Raw genomic sequence first — 21,594 nt, 5'->3', positions numbered from 1 at the left:
TGAGCAGGAGTTGTTAAGATTTGTTAAGCAGGGGTTCTGTGCTATGCGTGGCGGCTGTATTGGTCCATAAACGTACAATTGAAGGAAGGCTGCGGGTAGATCTTTGAAGAAAACGTTTGAAATTGACCTAAATTTATAAAAAAAATGTCTTCGTCTAATATGTTAGTAGTTTACTTACTCCCGTCTATGCTCGATTGAGAAAATAAGACCCTAATAATTTGTAATCTCAATTTTATGATTTTGTCAACAATTACAAACAACTTCGTACATGACAGCTAAACTGCCCAAATTAGCTAAAACTTAAGATTGCGAAAAATTTACCCGACAGGTGTAAGAAACTAGGTCGCAGCAAATTAGACTCAATTTCCACCCGCATATTTCTTTAAAATAAAATTTCAGAATGGTAATTAACAATTATTGACTTGACAATTATATTATTGACAATTATTGACTTGATTGAAATTAAGGTGTATATCATAACCGAAACGTTGTATTTATACGTGGATAAAAGTTTGCCGTGCTATTAATGAGACAGAAGCAAAACGCACGTTATCAAGACCGCAGAAGAACAGAGATCCGCCATTCGATTAGCAGATGATGGATCGTCAGTGATAATCATTTAATCCATACTATGAGCAACAGTTTCAAGTGGTGTGGTCCAATCGTTCAAATTTTTTATTTTATCGATATACATATATGAATACGCGCTCAATTAAGTTAAATACATCAAATTAATTCAATAAAAATCAAGAGCTTGAAAAAGCTTGCCGCTTGTGAAATTAAAGTTTATAGTTCACCTGTTACTTCAGATTGCGAAAAATTTATCTGGACAAATGTAAGAAACTGAGTCGTGGCAGATTAATTAGGCTTGATTTTCACCCGAGTATTTCTTTATAATCAAATGTGAGTATGGTTTTTAACCATTATTGACTAACCACTTGAAACAAATTAAGGTGTATCTCATAATCGAAACGTCTATTTATACGTCGATCAGAGTTTGTCGTGCTATTAATGAGACGGAAGCTAAACGCACGATATCAAACCCTCAGAGGAATAGAGACCCACCATTTGATTAATAATCATTTATCATTTAATCATTATTCGTCAGTGATAATGATTGTCACATTAATCATTACTCGATTGATCATTAATCGTCAGTGATAATAATTTAATCCATACTATAAGTAACAGTATCGAGTCGTTTGATTTCAATTGTTTTATGTTTCCAAAATGTACTCCGGCAACTTTTCTTTTAAGAGAAATGGGGGGAAAGAGTCCAATTGTTCAAAATTTTGATTTTGTAGATATATATGAATACGCGCTCAAGTTAAATACATCATATTAATTCATTAACAGCAAGAGCTGGAAAAGCTTGCCGCTTGTGAAATTAAAGTTTATAGTTCACCTGTCATATATTTTTAATACGTTGGGACTTTTCACCAATGCAATCAGATTTTCAATTATATATGAATCGTGGATTTCTTTCACACTCCATATACAGAATTTATGCTGTTCCAGAACTACTGATTTCCTTCAACGAAGAATAATAGTTTTTCTACCAACAAAAAACAATTAAATTAATCTTTCTTCTGTGCAATTTAACTAATAAATTAGATGATTATTTCTGAAAACACGGATACACTCACAGGGACACTCCATAAGTGGAACCCGTTAATCAATTAACTAATGTTGAGGTCGAATGAGATTTATATGGTACACGAGCCATTCAAGAGAGGACTATAATTTTCTAGTGTGGAATTGTTTGCTGCAATACTTGTGGCTTGTGAAAGGTTGTTCACAGACTCACTCATATATTTTCGTTGCTAAATTACTTAATTTGGCGAATGAATGGTCGTACAAATTATGTCAACAAGCGACGAGGTCGCCAAAAGATGACCAATTCTCTTAGCAGATCAAGTTTTGTGCGGAGAAGTGCTAGCCTTGGTGCTTCATAATTTCAATTTCTGAGCGTTTTAAACTTTTCTGAACATAAATACATTGAAAAATATCCAAACTGATATTTTTATTGTTCAATCTCGCGATTTCGATGTTTGAACCTAAAAATTTCGACTTGTGATCGTAAATCGTTTTCCGCAATTCGGCTCACCAAGTAATATATTCTTCCGGAATTTAAACTTTCAGGCTCACCTTTGCAGGCTCACCTTTGCCTGCTCAGTTATTTCTCCATGGTCTTTGGAGATTAAGATTTGTATTAAAGTCATCTCAATTAACCATTCTTACTACCGCTGATAAGACAATTATTATCGCTTTTGGCTATTAACAAATTATCTTCCAGTACAATTCGAGAGTTTTTATCGGGGAACCATTGATTTTCTTCATTAGAAATGGATTCAATGAATGCTGAAATTCGAAGAGCTACGTTGAGTGTTAGTAATACATAGGTATAAGTGTCCATTGAGTATTTTATTGGTAATGTATTCATTGGATGTTATAGCGGAAGAAGTGTTCATTGAATATTTTAACGATGAGGCTTTCATTGAATTTTATTAAGAGAATGTGATCACTGAAAGATTTAATATGAAGATGTTACTTCGTTGAATGTTATAACGTGAAGTAAATAACCTACTAGCTGTACGATTTTAAAAGACAAATAAGAAAGCTTCTTGCTAAGAAAGCTTCCCCGAGCTGAAGACAGAATTCTTTCAAACCTTAACATTTTCAACATTTCAATCCTCCTGTTTTATTCTATAAATGTAATAGAAGCTTATTGCTCATTAACCGTTAGTGCATACTTGTTTTTCAGGCTAAAAATTCACACAATAAATTTTCTTACTAACAGAAACTGTTTATAAGAACTCGAAAACAATGTTACGCAGCAGAAAACCTATCCTTATAAGCATATACACAATCAATTCAGGACATCATTTAGAAGCAAAATAACGACCAGAACAGAAATAAAAGAAAAGGTGGCGAAGCTCTCTCACATTATAAACAAGATAAACAATACCTTAATAATTATCAAAATAACTAAGAATCTCTCGTGTTTCATAGTCAAACAGTGAATCGTTGTTTTTGGCTTAGAAAGCACTTGTATTACTCACCTATTCCATGCCACTGAAAAGTTACCAGTAATACGGTGGATAAAACACGGCGCAGGTCTCCTGACTTGGACCGTGTGCAGCCCTGAGATGCAGGTGCGTAATTACTTGGAAACTAGTGGGCGATGTCTCGTCAAGTGGTGAAATCTGCGACTATATTCAGCCTTAGTTTTGTGAACAGTTTTGAGTGACATAGTGGCACGTTTTGTCAGTGCCACGAATAAAGGTAAAACCTATATAGTTACGGTAGGAGTAAACATGAAACTATGTGTGTACGTCAAGGTGACAACATGAAACTAAAATAACGTAATGGAAAGCATAGATACTGTGTGATCAGTATGCTTGTGTGGAAACTGTAGATGATCTGCATTTTTACTATATTACGTCTTACAATGTTGTATGTTCTCTCAGAATGTATACAAGAAGAGCGGCTTCTTCACGCTCCTTCTTCTCTGCTTCATTAGCACTTTCTTCTTCACCCGCCTGCAGCACATCACCACCACGTCGGGTTAGTTAGAAGCCTTAACTTTCGTTTTGAAATAAGTTTATTTCCCGAAATCAAACTTTTTCTCCTTAATTTAGGATCTCCAGGTCATTCTCATATGTAAAAATGAAATGATGATGCAAAAAATCTTTTCAAATTTGTTATCGATAGTTTATAATTTATATAGTTCATTGTACCTGTATAAATGTATTACGACTTTATACTAGTTACCTGCATTAACTATAACGTAACTAAAATTAAAACGATACTTACCGTAACTGCAAAATAGATCTAAGCAAATCATTGTTANATCACGGTTCACAGTCTATACACGTTCCATGTTCATCACGGTTCATAGTCTATACACGTTCCATGTTCATCACGGTACATAGTCTATACACGTTCCATGTTCATCACGGTTCATAGGCTATATACGTTCCATGTTCATCACGGTTCATAGGCTATACACGTTCCATGTTCATCACGGTACATAGTCTATTCACGTTCCATGTTCATCACGGTTCATAGGCTATATACACGTTCCATGTTCATCACGGTTCACAGGCTATATACGTTCCATGTTCATCACGGTTCATAGGCTATACACGTTCCATGTTCATCACGGTACATAGTCTATTCACGTTCCATGTTCATCTCGGTACATAGTCAATTCACGTTCCATGTTCATCACGGTTCATAGGCTATATACACGTTCAATGTTAATCACGGTTCATAGGCTGTACACGTTCCATTTTCATCATGGTTCACACTCTAGACACGTTCCATGTTCATCACGGTTCATAGGCTATATACGTTCCATGTTCATCACGGTTCATAGTCTATTCACGTTCCATGTTCATCACGGCTCATAGTCTATACACGTTCCATGTTCATCACGGTTCATAGTCTATACACGTTCCATGTTCATCACCGTTCATAGTCTATACACGTTCAATGTTCATCACGGTTCATAGTCTATACACGTTCCATGTTCATCACGGTTCATACGCTATACACGTTTCATGTTCATCACGGTTCACAGTCTATACACGTTCCATGTTCATCATGGTTCACAGTCTATACACGTTCCATGTTCATCACGGTTCATAGTCTATACACGTTCCATGTTCATCACGGTTCATAGTCTATACACGTGTCATGTTCATCAAGGTTCATAGTCTATACACGTTCCATGTTCAGCCCGGTTCACAGTCTATACACGTGTCATGTTCATCACGGTTCACAGTCTATACACGTTCCGGTTCATCACGGTTCACAGTCTATACACGTTCCATGTTCATCACGGTTCACAGTCAACACACGTTCCATGGTCATCACAGTTCATAGTCTATACACGTTCCATGTTCATCACGGTTCATAGTCTCTACAAGTTCCATGTTCATCACGGTTCACAGTCTATACACGTTCCATATGTTCATCACGGTTCACAGTCTACACACGTTCCATGTTCATCACGGTTCATAGTCTATACACGTTCCATGTTCATCACGGTACATAGGCTATACATGTTCCATGTTCATCACGGTTCACAGTCTATACACGTTCCATGTTCATCACGGTTCACAGAACGGTTTGAGAATCGCTGACGTCATCACGAGGAGGCTGGCGGAGCTGGCAGCCAACATCAGCCATGTCAGCCATGTGGCTCAGCCAGTCCGCTCCGCCCTCTCCACACTCGCTGTAGCTAACTACTATATTTACCTAATAATGACCATCATTAAGATGATCATTATGAAATTAATAGTGATGATCAACTTGTATTATACTTTAAATTAAATACATTCATTCGTTGTCGTTTGTCAACGATACTTCGTATAGTTAGCACTACTGAAGGCAGTCTTAGCTCGTGTTATTAATGAGATAATGAGAAAACATTAATGAGATAATAAGAAAATATTAATGAGATAATGAGAAAATCAAAATAATTTTATTGCAACGCGTCATTCAGTTATTCGTCTTTAAGTTTATATATTAAGGTCATAAGATGATGACATTGGAAATGTTTTCGCGCTAAAAATCCACACTAGCGGCCATCTCATTAATTAATTTCAATTAAATTTCATCGCATCTGAGTATTCCCACTCCTGTTATATTTTTTTATTCAGGTGGTATCCAAAATTGTCCTTTCAAGTTATCGGCATGTGGCTTTTTATTTAGAAATTCAAATGTGGCTTTTTATTTAGAAATTCAAATTTTAGTTAACTTGGTCACCAGCACAACCACCACCACAACCATCACCACCACCACATACCCCACACCTGACCCCTCTCCCCTGCCCCCCAGTCACGGGTGGCGCGGGAGGTGCGGGCGCTGCCCCGTGACGAGCTGGGGCGCCTGTACGGGGGGCGGCCGGTCCCGTGGAGTTCCCCGCAGGTCTCGGCCCTCCAGGTGGGTGGCCTGCTGAGGGCGGATTATATATCATAATATATATATTATAATATATATATATCATAAGATGTTTGGTTAAGAATAATGCCACCTGTAGGTTAATATATTTTTTTAACCAAACATGTTTAAATGAGGGCTCTACCCTAAATATACAAATATCATAATATATATATTATGATATATATCATAATATACATATATATATTTTAATATATATACATGTATATATATTCAAAACTCAGTCGCGATTAATATATGGCATGAGTACAGGCTATGTCTGGAATATATACGTTTTATTTAAATAGTTTTTAAGCCCGCCCTTTGTCCTTGGATTGACTTAAACCAGGCAATTTTGCACGAAATAAAAAAGTTCACTTTTATCCACTGAACCGAGTTGAATAACTCGAGCAAAATAATATTTTTTAAGCATCACATATTTTGACACTGGTCCGAGTGGATCATTTTGACTTAAATTTCCGAGCGAGAAAAACATTCATCGCTGATACAATTTCATTTAAAAATAGACTTCACATATTTTATAGTCAAAAACATTATGCTTAGATGTATTCTGTTTTTCTATGAAGCTTGATTTGAAATATATAGGGCAGTTCTTATTGATATTGAATAGTCTTTAAAAAATTAGGAATATTGCAAAAATCTGCAACTTTAGCAACGATCGCCAACTTGATGCAAAAGTCACGGTAAAGTCGGGACTCAGACTTTGGTTTTATTACCCATTATTTGACCTATGATGATCATTAACTAAGGTTATTAATATTATTCCTATGTCTAATTTTTCTGTGCCACAAATGCACCTGCGTTGAGGCTGATGCTAATAGCTCAGTTGCCGTACAAAATCGGAGATTAAAGTTAAAGAAATTGAAAATCAAATCGGTAGATTGTATCGATAATAATATAAACGACCTCATTTATAAAAAATAGATTAACTCAAGCAGGTATTGTTATGTTCAGTAACTCCTAGTAGGTCTAAAATTTTCTCTGTTGCGAGTCCCATGCTAGAGCTACATTCGCGAATTTCCTCCCCAACATATATATAAGAAACTGAATTTGTATATATCCAGTATGCATATACCCAGTAAACAAGAAACAATTCCATTCACATGGTCCAACACTATCGATTATTTGTTACATTTCTGCTTATGTCATTATAGTCTGCTTAACTCACATGTTCACCAAGAGTTTAAAGTAAAAAAATATAAGTTATAACTCAGTACTCACTGCAGTGAGTGACAGAGAGCGCATTTTCTCGTCGACGAAAACTTGAAGGCACGGACGGACAGACAGACGGACAGACAGACGGACAGACGGACGGACAGACGGACATGGCGAGCACAAGTGCATTTTTCCATAAATGAGAAAATTTTTTCATTTAATCTACACTGCAAACTTTTCAGAGACTGGCTCCATCATCGGTTCAAACACTTTATGGGATTCAAGTACAATTATTAATGAAAATGTTTTCATTGAAGATGTTGCTAATTAACTTGACGTTTATTTGCTTTTAAATACTTATTATATTCGTTGTCATCAGGCCGAATGGTGCAGATCAAAAGAGAGATCAAGAAATTTCTTCAAGTCATTCTGCTACTCTTGTACGAAATTTAGCTCATTCAAGCCAGTGAATTTAGTCAATTTGGATCTGTAGCCAACCTTTGATATAACAAAGAATATTCACAAGCACTTTGAGAAATAGATGAACTTGACTAAGTGTGGGAATGTTTTGCTCGATCTTACCAATAAATAACTGCCTGTATTTAATATTTATTCAAGTAATCGGAAAACCAATACGGAATTTCTTACTCAGGAACAAACATTTTGATTTAATGCTCTCAAAGCGAAGGCGTAACCATTTTCTTTTTATGTCAATTTTTGAAGACGCTGTTTAAATAACAGTGTACAGTATGACGGCACTGTTTCAATGGCACTGTTTTCTTTTGACGACACTGTTTCAATAGCAATGTTTTCTTTTGACGTAACTGTTTCAATGACACTGTTTTTTTTTCACGCATATACACAGCCATTTGCGGACGATACAGTAGTGCTGATGAGGATCACAGAGAACCTAAACTGCGAGAGGTTTCAGGATGACTTGTAGACAATCTACGACTGGTCTTATAGTGAATAATGTGCAGTTAAACGACACCAAGTTCAAAGTAATTAGTAATACAGAGTCGGCACAGAGACAGGGATGCCACATCGCTACTTGGCATCGTATGACACAGAAATTGAGGATTGTTCGAGATCTCTGAGTGTTGATGAGTACCGAAGATTAGTACTCATCCACCACCCCAAATTCGATGACCACATCGAGAGAATAATCGCACGAAGCAGACAGCGGATGGGGTGGATATAACGAATATTTCAAACGAGAGAAGCAGCACCAATTATTACACTCTTCAGAGCCCTTGTGCTCCCCAATCTTAAGTATTGCTGCCAATTTTGGGCGCCACTCAAGGCGGGTGCGGTGCGGAAACTGGAGGCAGTGCAGCGGACCTTCACGTCCAGGATCAGCAGTATGAGGGAACTGGAGCTGAACTACTAGGGCAGGTCGAAACACCTAGGACTGTACTCACTGGAGAGGAGAAGAGAGATAACTGGATATATTGAAGAGGAGAAGATGATAACCGAACTAGCTCGCAACTTTGAAATTGAGATCTCCAAAATAGTGACATTACGACGAAAGGAGGGGAAACTGTGCAGGATTCCCCCATTTACTAACCGAGTCGCGGCCTGAGTACAGACTCTTCGTCTGTACTCTGTCGACTGTACTCTGTATACTACAGACTCTTCGTCTTTTCGGTCCTGCCACTGTCCTTGGTAGGACCGAGGCTCTTTAATGCCCTGTCAAAAGCGCTGAAGGAGGGAAGTTCACCCTTGCAACATTCAAGAGACGAATGGACAAGTGGTTGAGAAAGGTCCCGGATTGTCCAGTAATGGGAAATTACCCTCAGCAAGTGACAAGCAACAGTATCTTACATCAGCTGGCCCAAAGAAAGGCAAATAGACGGACGTTCAACGTTACATCCGGGACCCGAGGGCGTGGTGTCCTGCCCAGCGACGTCTCGGAGACGGAGGACTACAAAGGCGGAGCATCATCTTAATCTTGGACTACAAAGTCCTAAACTCATCATGAGGTTTTGATGGCACTGTTTTTTGGACTGCAGTGTTTCAATGACACTGCTTCCAAATGACGGCACTGTTTCAATTACACTACTTTCAAATGACTGCAGTGTTTCAATGACACTGCTTCCAAATGACGGCACTGTTTCTATTACACTACTTTCAAATGACGGCACTGTTTCAATGACACTACTTTTAAATTACTGCAGTGTTTCAATGACACTGTTTTCAAATGACGGCACTGTTTCAATGACACTACTTTTAAATGACGGCACTGTTTCAATGACACTACTTTTAAATGACGGCACTGTTTCAATGACACTGTTTTCTGGTAGTGTCAAAAATCTAACTAAAGCGGTGCTCGTTCATCGCCCAAGATCGGAATTTATTCCTAGACATTGTAATCCAATATAATTACATGATGGCATAGGATCTAAAATCGCTGATTTTATATCATTCAAAATTTTCTACCTTTGCTTGATGATTATTTCAATTAAAAGTACGGTTTCCTACGTTATTACAGCCACATAATTCCCATCGAAGTAGCTACCAGGCGCAGGTCATCACTGAGAAAGTGGGTCTTAGTTTCACGACGTCCATGGAGAAATTCGTCGTGAGCCACACGAACCAAGAGGTGAACACGGCCTGGACCACCTCCCGCAAGTCCAGTGAACATCTGCTGCACTGGACTCACACGCTGTCGCTCAAGGGGTTGTGGGAAGTGGAAGCTGCCTGCACGAAAACTATGGAGAAGTTCGGCTATAAAACAGTGAATGGCGTAAAAAATCTTTCTTTGGATGACGTTTTAACTGATATAATTCTAGACGAGTGACGCGAAACTGGTCCTAGAAAGATTTTACACTTTTATACAGAAGACAGCTTTATTTTCGGCCACGGTTATTTAGGAATGCGATTCAATTCAATACAATGTGTCCTGGCCATATTTTTTATAAGAACTTCAATAATTTATGTTTAAAATAATTTGAGCAAGAATGCTAGATTCTAACAGTGCAACTTAGCATTATGTGAAAATTCATTTCGCTCAGAGCGAACAATTAGGCTACAAAATTAATAAGTATATGTCAGTAGATTGAAGCATCGATCTGCTTTGCTTGAGATGAAGAGAATATCTTGTGCGGTGATAGCTTAGTAATTCCCCTCATCTGTGTAGCATTATTCCTTCACAACCCCTTCATCGGAACTGCTATTATTCGGGATTTTCATTCCAAATATGAGCATGCTCGTTTTTCACCACACTATTTATTTAACTATCAAGAAAACAGATAGAGAAATGACGGGCATATCAATAAGTTACGGATAAATCGTAAAACCAAATCACATGTCCAAAAAGCGCGTAAGTCGCACAATTTATGACAATTCATATACGAAATTTTTCATTGTCTTATTTTAATAGGGGATAAACATAGTTTTGGAACTGTCTACAGATTGGATGTAAATAAGCATGAATAAGCAGAATAAATTCAGAATTTTTATCTTATTTTCGAATGCAGGAAAGATCAACCTATTAAGCGATCTCATAGGAACCTGCCTAACCTGTTCGATGTCCCGCGGCTCTCATTACCAGTCCTAAGACCATAAGTTTTCGTACGTATTCGGTTTTTGCACGCACTTGTTTCAATATTAATAGAAGATTGTTTCCTGCTACCTCCACTTAGTATCTCCCATGACAATTTCCCAAGAAAAGTTACGTTGATTTTAAAAATTCTGGAGCTACGCAACCAATTTTGAACCAAGTTTTGTGAACCCCAAAAGCAGCAGCGCGCTGAGTCGTGTCAAGCGTGTCGTTGCAAAGCGCTGCCAGCAGTCATGCCCAGGCTTGTAGTTGCTAAGCACTCTGGGCTTGCATTTGAAAAGCATGTGGCGGCACTCAGATCAGTTCTCGCTTGCAAGACGGAAGCGACGCACAGGCGCGAATGGCAGTACTGTGGTGTGGGTCATGAGTTAACCTGGACGCTGGAGTGAGCTCGTGATTCTGGACGAAATTCTCGGTGTTCTATATGGTGTTATTAGTTATCAAAATCAATTATGTTAATAAAAGTTCATCCATGTGTAACGTTGGGATCTGTTTTAATATTGAGTCCTCCTTTGTATATGCCAATTTTATATCAGCCGTTAGCTTTAATAACTTCAAACTATACGATTATAAAACAATTAGTTACGATGCTTGGCAAATTCAGCACCTGTGATTAATGGGGTCGTCATTACCAGTCAATAGACCAACCTGGTTAAATATAATATTCGGTACACCCTGCTCATATTAGCCTTATTATTATCTAAACGCATTTTAACTTGTAATAAATTCTTCTTCTGGTAGACGGACGATCGTATTTTTCCGCACTGTTTTCATGAAGTTATTAAAACAGAACTTACTGTTAATAGATCACATTTTATTCATAAGCTTATCTTTAAATTTACTTCAGATAAAAATTAAAATCCTAATGATTAATTCACATGATTTTTTCCTTAAATAACTTATTTCGTTAAACCTGATCATTGTTTTTGAAAAAGTGATTGAAGCCAAGAACATTTTTGTTCAAGGTTTGTCACTGTACATTCCTCAGATAGTGTCACCCATGGCAATGGTCTGAGAAGCAATTATATACAAAGTCATTTCAATAGGCACACAGCTAACCTCTCAGACGTGAGCTACCAGCCTCGCCCAGTTGCCAATTTTCACATCCAATCAATAATAAATCACCCAAGAATATTTGCGTTCACAGTTAATCCAGAAAGGAACACCATGGAAGTTCTTAATTAAATAAATCAGGTTGCCTTAATCTTGAAAGTATTTACATTTATACTACATTACATACACTTACATTAAATGTAATTACATTACTAATACTAATTACATTAAATGTAATTAGTATTACATTTCCCACCCGGTTTAAAATTTCGCTTATTTTTCATTTCATTGATTCGCAATGCGATAACTGCTAAAAAAAATTCCTGTTCATTTTTTAAAAAACCTCACTTCAGCATGGATGTATGGTTTTCAATAAACTACAAATAATTCAATTCTAGCGTGTGGCACACTCGTCTAATAAATTATTGGCGCTATTGAATTGCTCAAAAGACTGGTTGTTCATTGCAAGTTCTGTTTTATTCACACAACCCTGGACGTTTGATCGATCAATATGATCACGATAATGGGGGCTCAAGTAATTCTATGCCAGGTGTACAGTTTATTGTGTTTATTCAGGCCGCATAGACATACTATAGGCTATATGTATGCTCATAATGATCACTTCCTGGAGATGAATAATGACTCAAAAAATTTATTCTTTTTCAAGCAGATGAATACCAGAGTGAGCGTAAATTGCACTTGTATTGCGCTTGTATAGCAATCGCCGTATATTTTGCTTGTTCAAAGACTGGCGATCACTGAGACTTATAGACTGCATTTTTGAAAAATGCTGCCGTATAATTTTCATTGTCAATTGCATTTTAATGAATCTGTACAATGGACTCGGCACAAATTGTACCGAATTATGAACGAAACAAAACGGAACACTGCGCGCAGTAAACCGTCAATACATATGGTGATTAAACACTGGCTTATATATTTACCTGTGCTTGCCATTAATGAACAAACTTCCAAGAACTATACTAACAATTAATGAACTCTAGAAGCTAATTATTGAACGATTGATGACGAATAAAAAGCGTAGAATTCTAAATAATGACATTAATAATTTAGGACAGTAAAACACAAATTACCGTAGATTTTAATCGTCTGTTTACTTATAATCGTTGAATAGCACGTGGCATACAAAGTAGCTGGTATCGACCTAGCACCTGAAGAGTCAACTGTTAATTAATAAAGAAACAAACTTCGCTCTCAATTCAGCATTGAACTTTGATATGCATCGCCCGTGGATATTATTAGTGACCGGTGCTAAACACATTTAAATTTACGAGTAAACTATGATAGCTCAGTGGTCACTTTTAAAAGGAAGACATCTGCAAGAGTCTATTTCGTGATGAGCGAAAGTGCATATTTTCCAAAAAGAATTTATGACCCCAGGAAATGAGAACGCAAATACAAATTACTGTTATTATCACAAAAAAAAAACCGAAACTCACCTTAATTCGGCGCTAGGAAACTGTGAAAGTGAACACGGAAGTGCGTGAGGACAATTCTTGATTGAGAACAAAGTTTGATTGACGCCAGCAACTTTATTGGGCATTGACATTCCGAAGCATGACTCGTAGAGTGACGACAGATCATTATAATTATCTCTCGAGGACCGACCGAATCAATATGTCATGATAGGCGTTGTCATTAAAATAAAGCGTCCATCGTGTAGCTTTATCGACATTATATATGATCCTTCATTATAAGTATGGATGATAAGAGTGGTTCAACCATTAAGCACTGAGAGTCACAACTCAAGCTATGAATATTTTTTAATATGGGTAAGATGAGAAAAGGGTTATTGTGGTTTACAACTTTATGCACTTTTAAAAATTTTTTTAAAATTTACAAATACCTAACATTATTTCGGCGAATGACTGAAATTATAAGTAATGGGACTCCAAATTTTTCGGGATAACCGTTTTTAACAAACGAGTATTTCGGTAGCGGAGATACCAATTTACGATTCTGTGTGTATCCGTATATATAATGTATCTCATTTACCGCACAATCGCGCGGTCAGTGCCTGTGACACAGAATAGAAAATAGAGAAAAATTTCGTTCAACGCTTAGAATAGAATAGAATAGAAGTGTCGGCGTTGAAGAAATAGGCCCATGGCCTGTTGCCGATTCTTGAACTTTTCGTGACTTGATTCACAAGGGATCCGGCCTTTGGAACCCGATCTTTCCATAGCTGACATAGCTTTCCATAGCATAGCTTGAACAAAAAGCAATTCGCATTTAGCTTGTTTGTGTGTCTCTTATCTCAATTTGGTTCCAGGGCAAACTACTGCTGGTCATGATATTATTGGGGAATAATTTAAGCATAGAGTGGAGCTTGTGAGTCCAAAAATCGAAAAATGTCACTTCTCCATTTTTCGGGCTCACGCATTAGGTTGCTGTAGACAAGGCGCGTCAAACGCGGAGAACTGAATGTACGTATGTGCGTGCTCTAGTTTTGGCGTATAACAGTTTAAAAATTATATAGAATAAACATTTTCTAACAATATGTGCAAAGTTTTATTTAGAAAAAATAGCGTTTAATTACATATTGTTATTCGCGGTAATTAAGCTTGTTACAAAAGGCGCATTCAACGCAGTAAACCGTAGTACCGTACACTAGTTTTTGCGTAAGGTAGTTTCAAATTTATATGAAATAAACATTATTCAACAAAATGTACAAAGATTACTTTGGAAAATTGATTTGATTGATCATTATTCACGTTAACTGCGATGCATTTGAGTTCATTTAGGAGCTGTAAACAAGGCGCGTTCAACAAAGAATATATATCCTGAATTTGCATGCAATACTTTTTGCTTAAGATCATTTTAAACTTTTATAAAATTGCCATTTTGTATAATATAATTATGTCAGAAAAATCACATGGTTTATTATTTGCGGTAAGCTGAACAAGAAGAAGTCTAAGGCCACGTGATGGTCTCATCAATACATGTATTTGGCAATGAGAAAGCTGGGGCTAAAGTATTAGGCGAATTTTTTAGCATTTTCTTCTTTTTTCAATCGATAGTAATTACCTGGCGCTCCTGAAAAATTAAAATTTCTATATCAAAGTTTTTTTGTGACCCAGACGCTCCCCTTATAACAAGTCAATTCGTCTTAGAAAAGTACATTGCGATTCCAACCAAAGCAGAATATCCCCCATTTTTTTCCGAGAAAAGAAAAAGAAACAAATTTGTGCACAGGCAAGTATCTTAATTGTCACGACTTCTTATTGGTATAAGACAGGACGAACGCTGTACAATTCCAAAGGAAAAAATATTACCTCGCAGAAATGAACCTACCGTGAATCATACGAGAGAAAAAAAACTAGTATATTTTTGTGAATACAGAAAATTTTTCCTAGCTCTTACAGATCGATGCACAGTTGCAGAAAGGATTTTTGGTTACTAATAATCGACATAACAACTCCAATTAACAAATTCGCCATCTTTCACTTTGTGAAGACATTACATCCATAACGCTGGCTCTGCGGCACAACTACGGACAGCTCAACATGCAGCTCAGAATCAGGCCTTGGGTAAAGCATAAAATTAATAAACTGTATAAGCACTATATTAGAAGAGTAAATCATATATGTGCTAAATTTTAATAAGAATTGTACACACGAAATCCTTTAGGAAACTGATAACAATCATGACATGTATCTAATTTAATTAGGGTGATGTCTTTTGGTTGACATCCACTCAAACATTCTGTCACTTTTAAGATGTGTGAAGGGACATAATATGTTGCTCACCGATTTCAAGGATTCTCTTCACGATTGCTTTTCTAATAAGAGATAAAAGCATAAATAAGGTGAAATCATTAAAATATCAGACGAGCAATTAAGAGACGAACGAATTAATTTAAGAGATGTTAAATATGAGACAAACAATTATATTAATTAGCAATTAACAATGTAATTATGAGACGAAATCATTAAAATATGAGACGTGCAGACAAAATTTGCAAGCAATGACTTTTAAGATGAAGCTCCTTAGATTTCGCGGCTCTGATATACATTATGACCCTCCTGGCAACTGACGTTGAACCAACGATTATATTAATTATTAAACTCTAAAACATTGAATTCACGTCGATTAAACGTTAATTTTAACGCTTTTAGCGCATTTTCTCATTTATGGAAAAAATGTACTATTGTGCTCTCTGTAACTCACTACAGTGTGTACTGAGTTATATTTTTTCTAACTTTATTTTCCAGAAGGAAAAACAATAAACCCTTAAGTTCATCCCTTTTTATTATTACCACGTTTTTCTTGACTTCGTTTCGTGTCTGTCTGTCATCAAAAATTCAAACCTTAATTTAGAGCACTTCTAAACATCCTAGTAAGTTGAAATTTGGCATGCATGTTTATGCTGCCTAACAATTCAAGATCTGATCATCGAAAATAATAATTAAAAAAATTAAAAAAAAAATTAAAAAGTAAAAAAAAACACTAAAAATTCACAGTTTGGAATTGAGTTTTTTCTCGAACATCCAGACTTTCCAACCCTGGAAATAGATTTGAATTGCTAAAATTGCTAACTAAAAGGTAGAAAATAAATATATATAAAAATATTTTTAAAAACCACCTTTTCTGGTTTTGACAAAACTAAAAATAGTGAAATAAAACAAATAAAAACTTTTAAAAATCACGTTTTCTTAACGGACAAATAAGAAAAACATTTACTCTTACATAACATTACATAACATTTTACATAACTTAAATGTCATGTGAGAGTAAATGTTTTTCTTATTTGTCCGTTAAGAAAACGTGGTTTGTAAAAGTTTTTTATTTGTTTTATTCTTGACTTCGTTCCGCGGTCTGCCTGTCATCAAAAATTCAGACGTTTATTTAGAGCTCTTTTGAACATCCTAGAAACTTTAAATTTGGCATGCATGCTCATGCTGCCTAACAATTCAAGATTTGATCATCAGATATAATAATTTAAATTTTTTTTAATTAAAAATAAATAAAAAAAAACACGAAAAATTCACGGTTTGGAATTGAGTTTTTTCTCGAACATCCACACTTGCCAACCCTGGAAATTGATTTGAATTGCTAAAATTGCTAACTAAAAAGTGGAAAATAAATAAAAAATATATTTTTTAAAAACCACGTTTTTCTGGCTTTTACAAAACTAAAAACACTGAAATAAAACAAATAAAAAATTAAAAAAAAACACGTTTTCTTAACGGACAAAAAAGAAAAACATTTACTCTTACATAACATTACATAACATTTTACATAACTTAAATGTTATGCAGGAGTAAATGTTTTTCTTTTTTGTCCGTTAAGAAAACGTGGTTTTTAAATTTTTGTTATTGTTTTATTTCAGTATTTTTACTTTTGTAAAAACCAGAAAAACGTGGTTTTTTAAAATATTTTTTATATTTATATATTTTCCCACACTTTCCGCTGTGAGCAGAACATTGCTGGCAAGAAGCTGGCCGCGTCGCTGGTGCTGCTGTCCGTGGTGACAACTATCAGCGTTATCTCCTACTGCAAAACGCAGACTCAAAACGGTTAATAACCACTCATTTAAATCTAATCTCTTTACAACAAGCTTGTGTTTTCAATTCTATCATAAGCTCTCTTCGTAAAATAAGCATTAAGAATAAATAACGAAGGTGCAGCGAAGAAGTTCTTAGTGTTAGAAGATAGTCAAAATGCTAGAAATAAATTCTCTGTTATATAGCACTTCAGAATACAATTATATTTTGAAATGCTAAACATATTTCTTAGGCTCTCTTTCGGTACAGAAATACTGTTGATTAGATGACGCGTATATCAAACTCTGATGAAATTTATTCGCACGCTCCTTATTTTTAGTTGCATAATTTTCATTTTTAACAGGAATTCGGGCTCTCGACACCACCGTCGGAACTATTACTTCAAAATCGCCAGAAATGGTAAGTGTGCGCTTGATGTCACTTCCAATAATATTCAGCCATGTGTTTTCTCTCAAGTTCGCCATGTGTTTTCTCTCAAGTTCGCCATGTGTTCTCTCAAATTGCCGAGTGTTCTCTCAAACGTCACTGCGAATTCATTACCAAAATTAGAGTAAAATACGCAGATATTTTTTCACCAAAATCAGTTTATTTCCTTTCGAAAGACCCCGTTGAAACTCTGGAGATCAACGAAATTTCAGCGTTTCGTAGCGCAAACTTTTTTCACGCGCATCACTCGATCATCCAGAGTTTAGCACTTCCAGTGCAGACGTGACGTGGTATTGTAGATAATATATATAGCGGTTTCAGCGTTCATTAGGCCGTAGGCCTGTCTCCGATTCTTACCATCGCAGAACATTCACAGCATTTTGTGGTCTCGAACTCACAACTCACTGATTCAAATTCTGCTGTGCTTAACCCCCCGGCCACCTCGCCGATTCTGACCAGTAACTGGAGCACAGAGCTGAGATCGAACCCGCACCTCTCTGCGCCAATCTTGGTACTCTGAACTTTATAACCACTAGGCCATCCTCTTTCCGTTCGATCCCTTTAGCTTGGACTGATCCATAATTCGCAGCAGCAGATCGCGCCGATCATTATTTCTTCTACTGGTACAGGGTGCGGCGCGGGAACTTACTTATTTGAATTGCGCGCCACGTGGCGGCCATTAGTCCTAGGAAGGTGGCGCCATGCGCAATATGGTGCGTGGGCTATGAAGTTTTTCGTCCACTCAGTTCTCAACGAAATTTCAGCGTTTCGTAGCTCCAACTTTTTTTCACGCGCATCACTCGATCATTCAGAGTCCACCACGTCCAGTGCAGACGAGACGTGGTGTTTTATATAATATATATAGCGGTTTCAGCGTTTATTAGGCCGTAGGCCTGTCTCCTATTCTTAACATCGCAGAACATTCACAACTTGTTGCGGTCTCGAGCTCACAACTCACTGATTCAAATTTTGCTGTGCTTAACCGCTCGGCCTCCTCGCCGATTCTGACCAGAAACTGGCGCACAGAGCTGAGATCGAACCCGCACCTCTCTGAGCCAGTCTTGATACTCTGAACTTTAACCACTAGGCCATCTTCTTTCCGTTCGATCCCTTTAGCTTGGACTGATCCATAATCCGCAGCAGCAGATCGCGCCGATCATTAATTCTTCTGCTGCTACATGTCGCGCATTGCTGTGCTACTCTGCAATCGTTCTGCTTATTATTGGCATTTATCAGTTGCATATTAATGCAAGGACATTACTGGGGTCGCTCGTCGTTTTTTTCAAGCTTTTACGGCAACTGCGACCGTAAAGATTAAGTATTTTGGTCGATTTAGGCTGACAAACTGCAGTTCACATAACTAGTACGGATGCTCAGGTAGGCCAACAAGCTGCAGGTCAGATATAGTTAAGTATGAATGCCGATCAAGGTCCGCAGGCTAAAGGTCAGAAAATTAAGCATGAATGTCGATATGAATGTCGATGCAGGCTAACAGGTCACATAATTAGAGTTGAATATCGCTGACAGGATACAGGTCAAATAATTAGGTATGAATGTCGTTATAGGCTGGCAGTCTGCAGGTCGTGGCTCAACAGAGGTCGCTGCGGAGCAATACATCGTCCGCGTCACTCACAGAGCCTTACGACCGCGCTCGCTGTACCCTCAAGGTAAGCGGTGATTCTAATACAAGCACTCATATCACCTCCAGCTTGTCCAAATTCAATAAGAAAATTCAAGACTACGAGCGACTTCTCAGAAAGTTACTGCTCCATCCGAAGGAAGTTTTGTTTTAGGTTACACTTGTACAATGAATTCGTTCAGGAAACAATGCGTTAATCATGGTTTAAATGTAATATTTTTCTCGCCGTGACCTATCGGTGAATCAAGAGTCGTATTTCACTCTCAGAAATCCATCATGAAGGACCTGATGATGTACTCTGGGGTCCGGCATCTCTTCTTTAACGTTAAAGGCAACAAACAAACGGCAAAAATAAAGACTCCAGACTGCAAGCAGCCGCTGGAAGCAAGAGCACAAACGCTAACCGAACCTAAAGACATCCTCTCGAATTTGGACCTTCCGTCCCCCAGTCAAGTGAGTTTTTGTGACTTGTTGGAATTTCAGTCGAATAATGATGGAGAAGAGAATGCATCATAAACATAATTGAACGCTTGTTGGAAACCAGAAATCGAAATAACACACTTGCAGATTCAGAGACGTACTTCAGGCAATAAGTTCGTAAAAAAGTTTCGCCCATTGGGAGAGGTGCTTCTGTTAGAAAATGCTCTATGTTCAGGTGGTTAGGGAGAACACGTGGAGGTCAGGCTCCGTTCTATAAAATATGCTTTGTGTGCAGGTGGTGATGGTGAGCACGTATAGGTCAGACTTTTTAGTATAATATATCCTCTGTGTGCAGGTGGTGATGGTGAGCATGTGGAGGTCAGCCTCCGTGCTATAAAATATCCTCTGTGTGCAGGTGGTGATGGTGAGCACGTATAGGTCAGACTTTGTGGTATAATAATTCCTCTGTGTGCAGGTGGTGATGGTGAGCACGTGGAGGTCAGGCTCCTGCTGCCAAACAGGCGCAGTCCATCGTCCGCCAAATATTGCAGTGCAAGTGAGGAACTTAGAGTGTGAAAATGATTTGTGTAAAATAAAATCCATGCTGAAACGATCACTCCCATCCTAACATTAAATGCCTAAAGGCAAACCAGTTATGAGCATAACGCCTTTTTCGTATTCTCCTGTCTGGTCCTTTTCTCTTTTCGCTTTCTGTTCACTCTCTCACTGAAATGGATGTAAGATTGGCGAACAAAAAAAAATTAGTTTCTTCCTTCACAACGTTTGCTTTGCTGAGACAGAGCGTGATAAGATGACGCGAAACGCACAGTCAGAAAATCCGCCTTTTGAAGTACCTAAGCTGCTTGCAATAAAGACCAAGTGCGGATTTGAGCCCTTGTAACCTATTGACATGGCTCTGTTTCAAACAAGGTTGTGGCCCACTGTGAGCCCGTGAGAAACGTTTTACCTTTACGCACTTGAAGAATAAGTTCTGTTTCGAAAATAACTGTATAATCAAGAATTTGTATCTTTCACGAGATACATATCTAAATTTATAGTCATTTCCAACAATGAGACAATGGTGGAATAGAAAAAAAATTCGTTAATGACATTTTTTTGACAGATTTACAGATCGGAAACTCTTGGCAACTATAAAGAAGATTTTCCTAGTTTTGGATGCTGGAGTCAGGAAGAGCTGCTTAGGTCTTCAACGTAGCAAAAAAGTGTGCCTGGATTCAGAATTCTTATCTCAAGCTTGCCAGTTGTTCCCATGGATGGTCATAAAGATGGTGAGACTAAAGCTGGAGCTGATGAAACCCTTCCTGGAGGCGCCGGTGAGTACCAACCTGCAGCTGATCTACCTGGTGCGCGACCCCCGCGCGGTGATCAACTCGAGGAGGTCGACGGTGAAGTGGTGCAAGCCGCGCGACTTGGACTGCTACTCGCCTGCCGTACTCTGCGCTGACATGGAGGATGACTTGCACGCTTACAAAACTTTCAAGAAATTGTACCCTGACCGCGTCCACTTAGTTAGGTACGAAGATCTGATGGCTAACGTCAGCAACCAAGTGAAAATTCTCACTGAAAAGATGGGGCTCGACTTCCATCCTTCAATGCAGAGGTTCGTTAGGACCCATACTACCAAGGAGATCAACAGCCCAACCACCACGTGGCGCCGGTCAAAAGATCGTCTGTTGTATTGGACACGTCGACTTCGTGCGAGTACGCTCCGTGAAATACAACTTGCATGTGGCACAACTATGGAAAAGTTTGGGTACAAGCTAGTGGAAAACTTGAGTCGTGTTAATATCAGCCACGTGTTGACAGACATAGAGCATTGA

General features: G+C 37.7%; 1 protein-coding gene across 1 annotated transcript; it reads left to right on the top strand.

Moving 5' to 3' along the window:
• Positions 1 to 9,691: 9,691 nt before the first annotated feature.
• LOC125178649 lies at positions 9,692 to 21,594 on the top strand. Its single transcript, XM_047882910.1, has 8 exons — positions 9,692 to 9,862; positions 17,184 to 17,280; positions 17,612 to 17,667; positions 19,260 to 19,361; positions 19,601 to 19,786; positions 20,049 to 20,057; positions 20,257 to 20,309; positions 20,877 to 21,594. Exons 1-8 carry the CDS (start codon positions 9,692 to 9,694, stop codon positions 21,592 to 21,594), a joined length of 1,392 nt encoding a protein of 463 aa, XP_047738866.1.

The sequence above is a fragment of the Hyalella azteca genome, unplaced genomic scaffold, assembly GCF_000764305.2.
Source record: "Hyalella azteca isolate HAZT.00-mixed unplaced genomic scaffold, Hazt_2.0.2 contig11612, whole genome shotgun sequence".
NCBI classification, from domain to species: domain Eukaryota; kingdom Metazoa; phylum Arthropoda; class Malacostraca; order Amphipoda; family Hyalellidae; genus Hyalella; species Hyalella azteca.
Note: the sequence above shows the minus strand (reverse complement) of the source record. Positions and strands in the feature narration are given on the sequence as shown.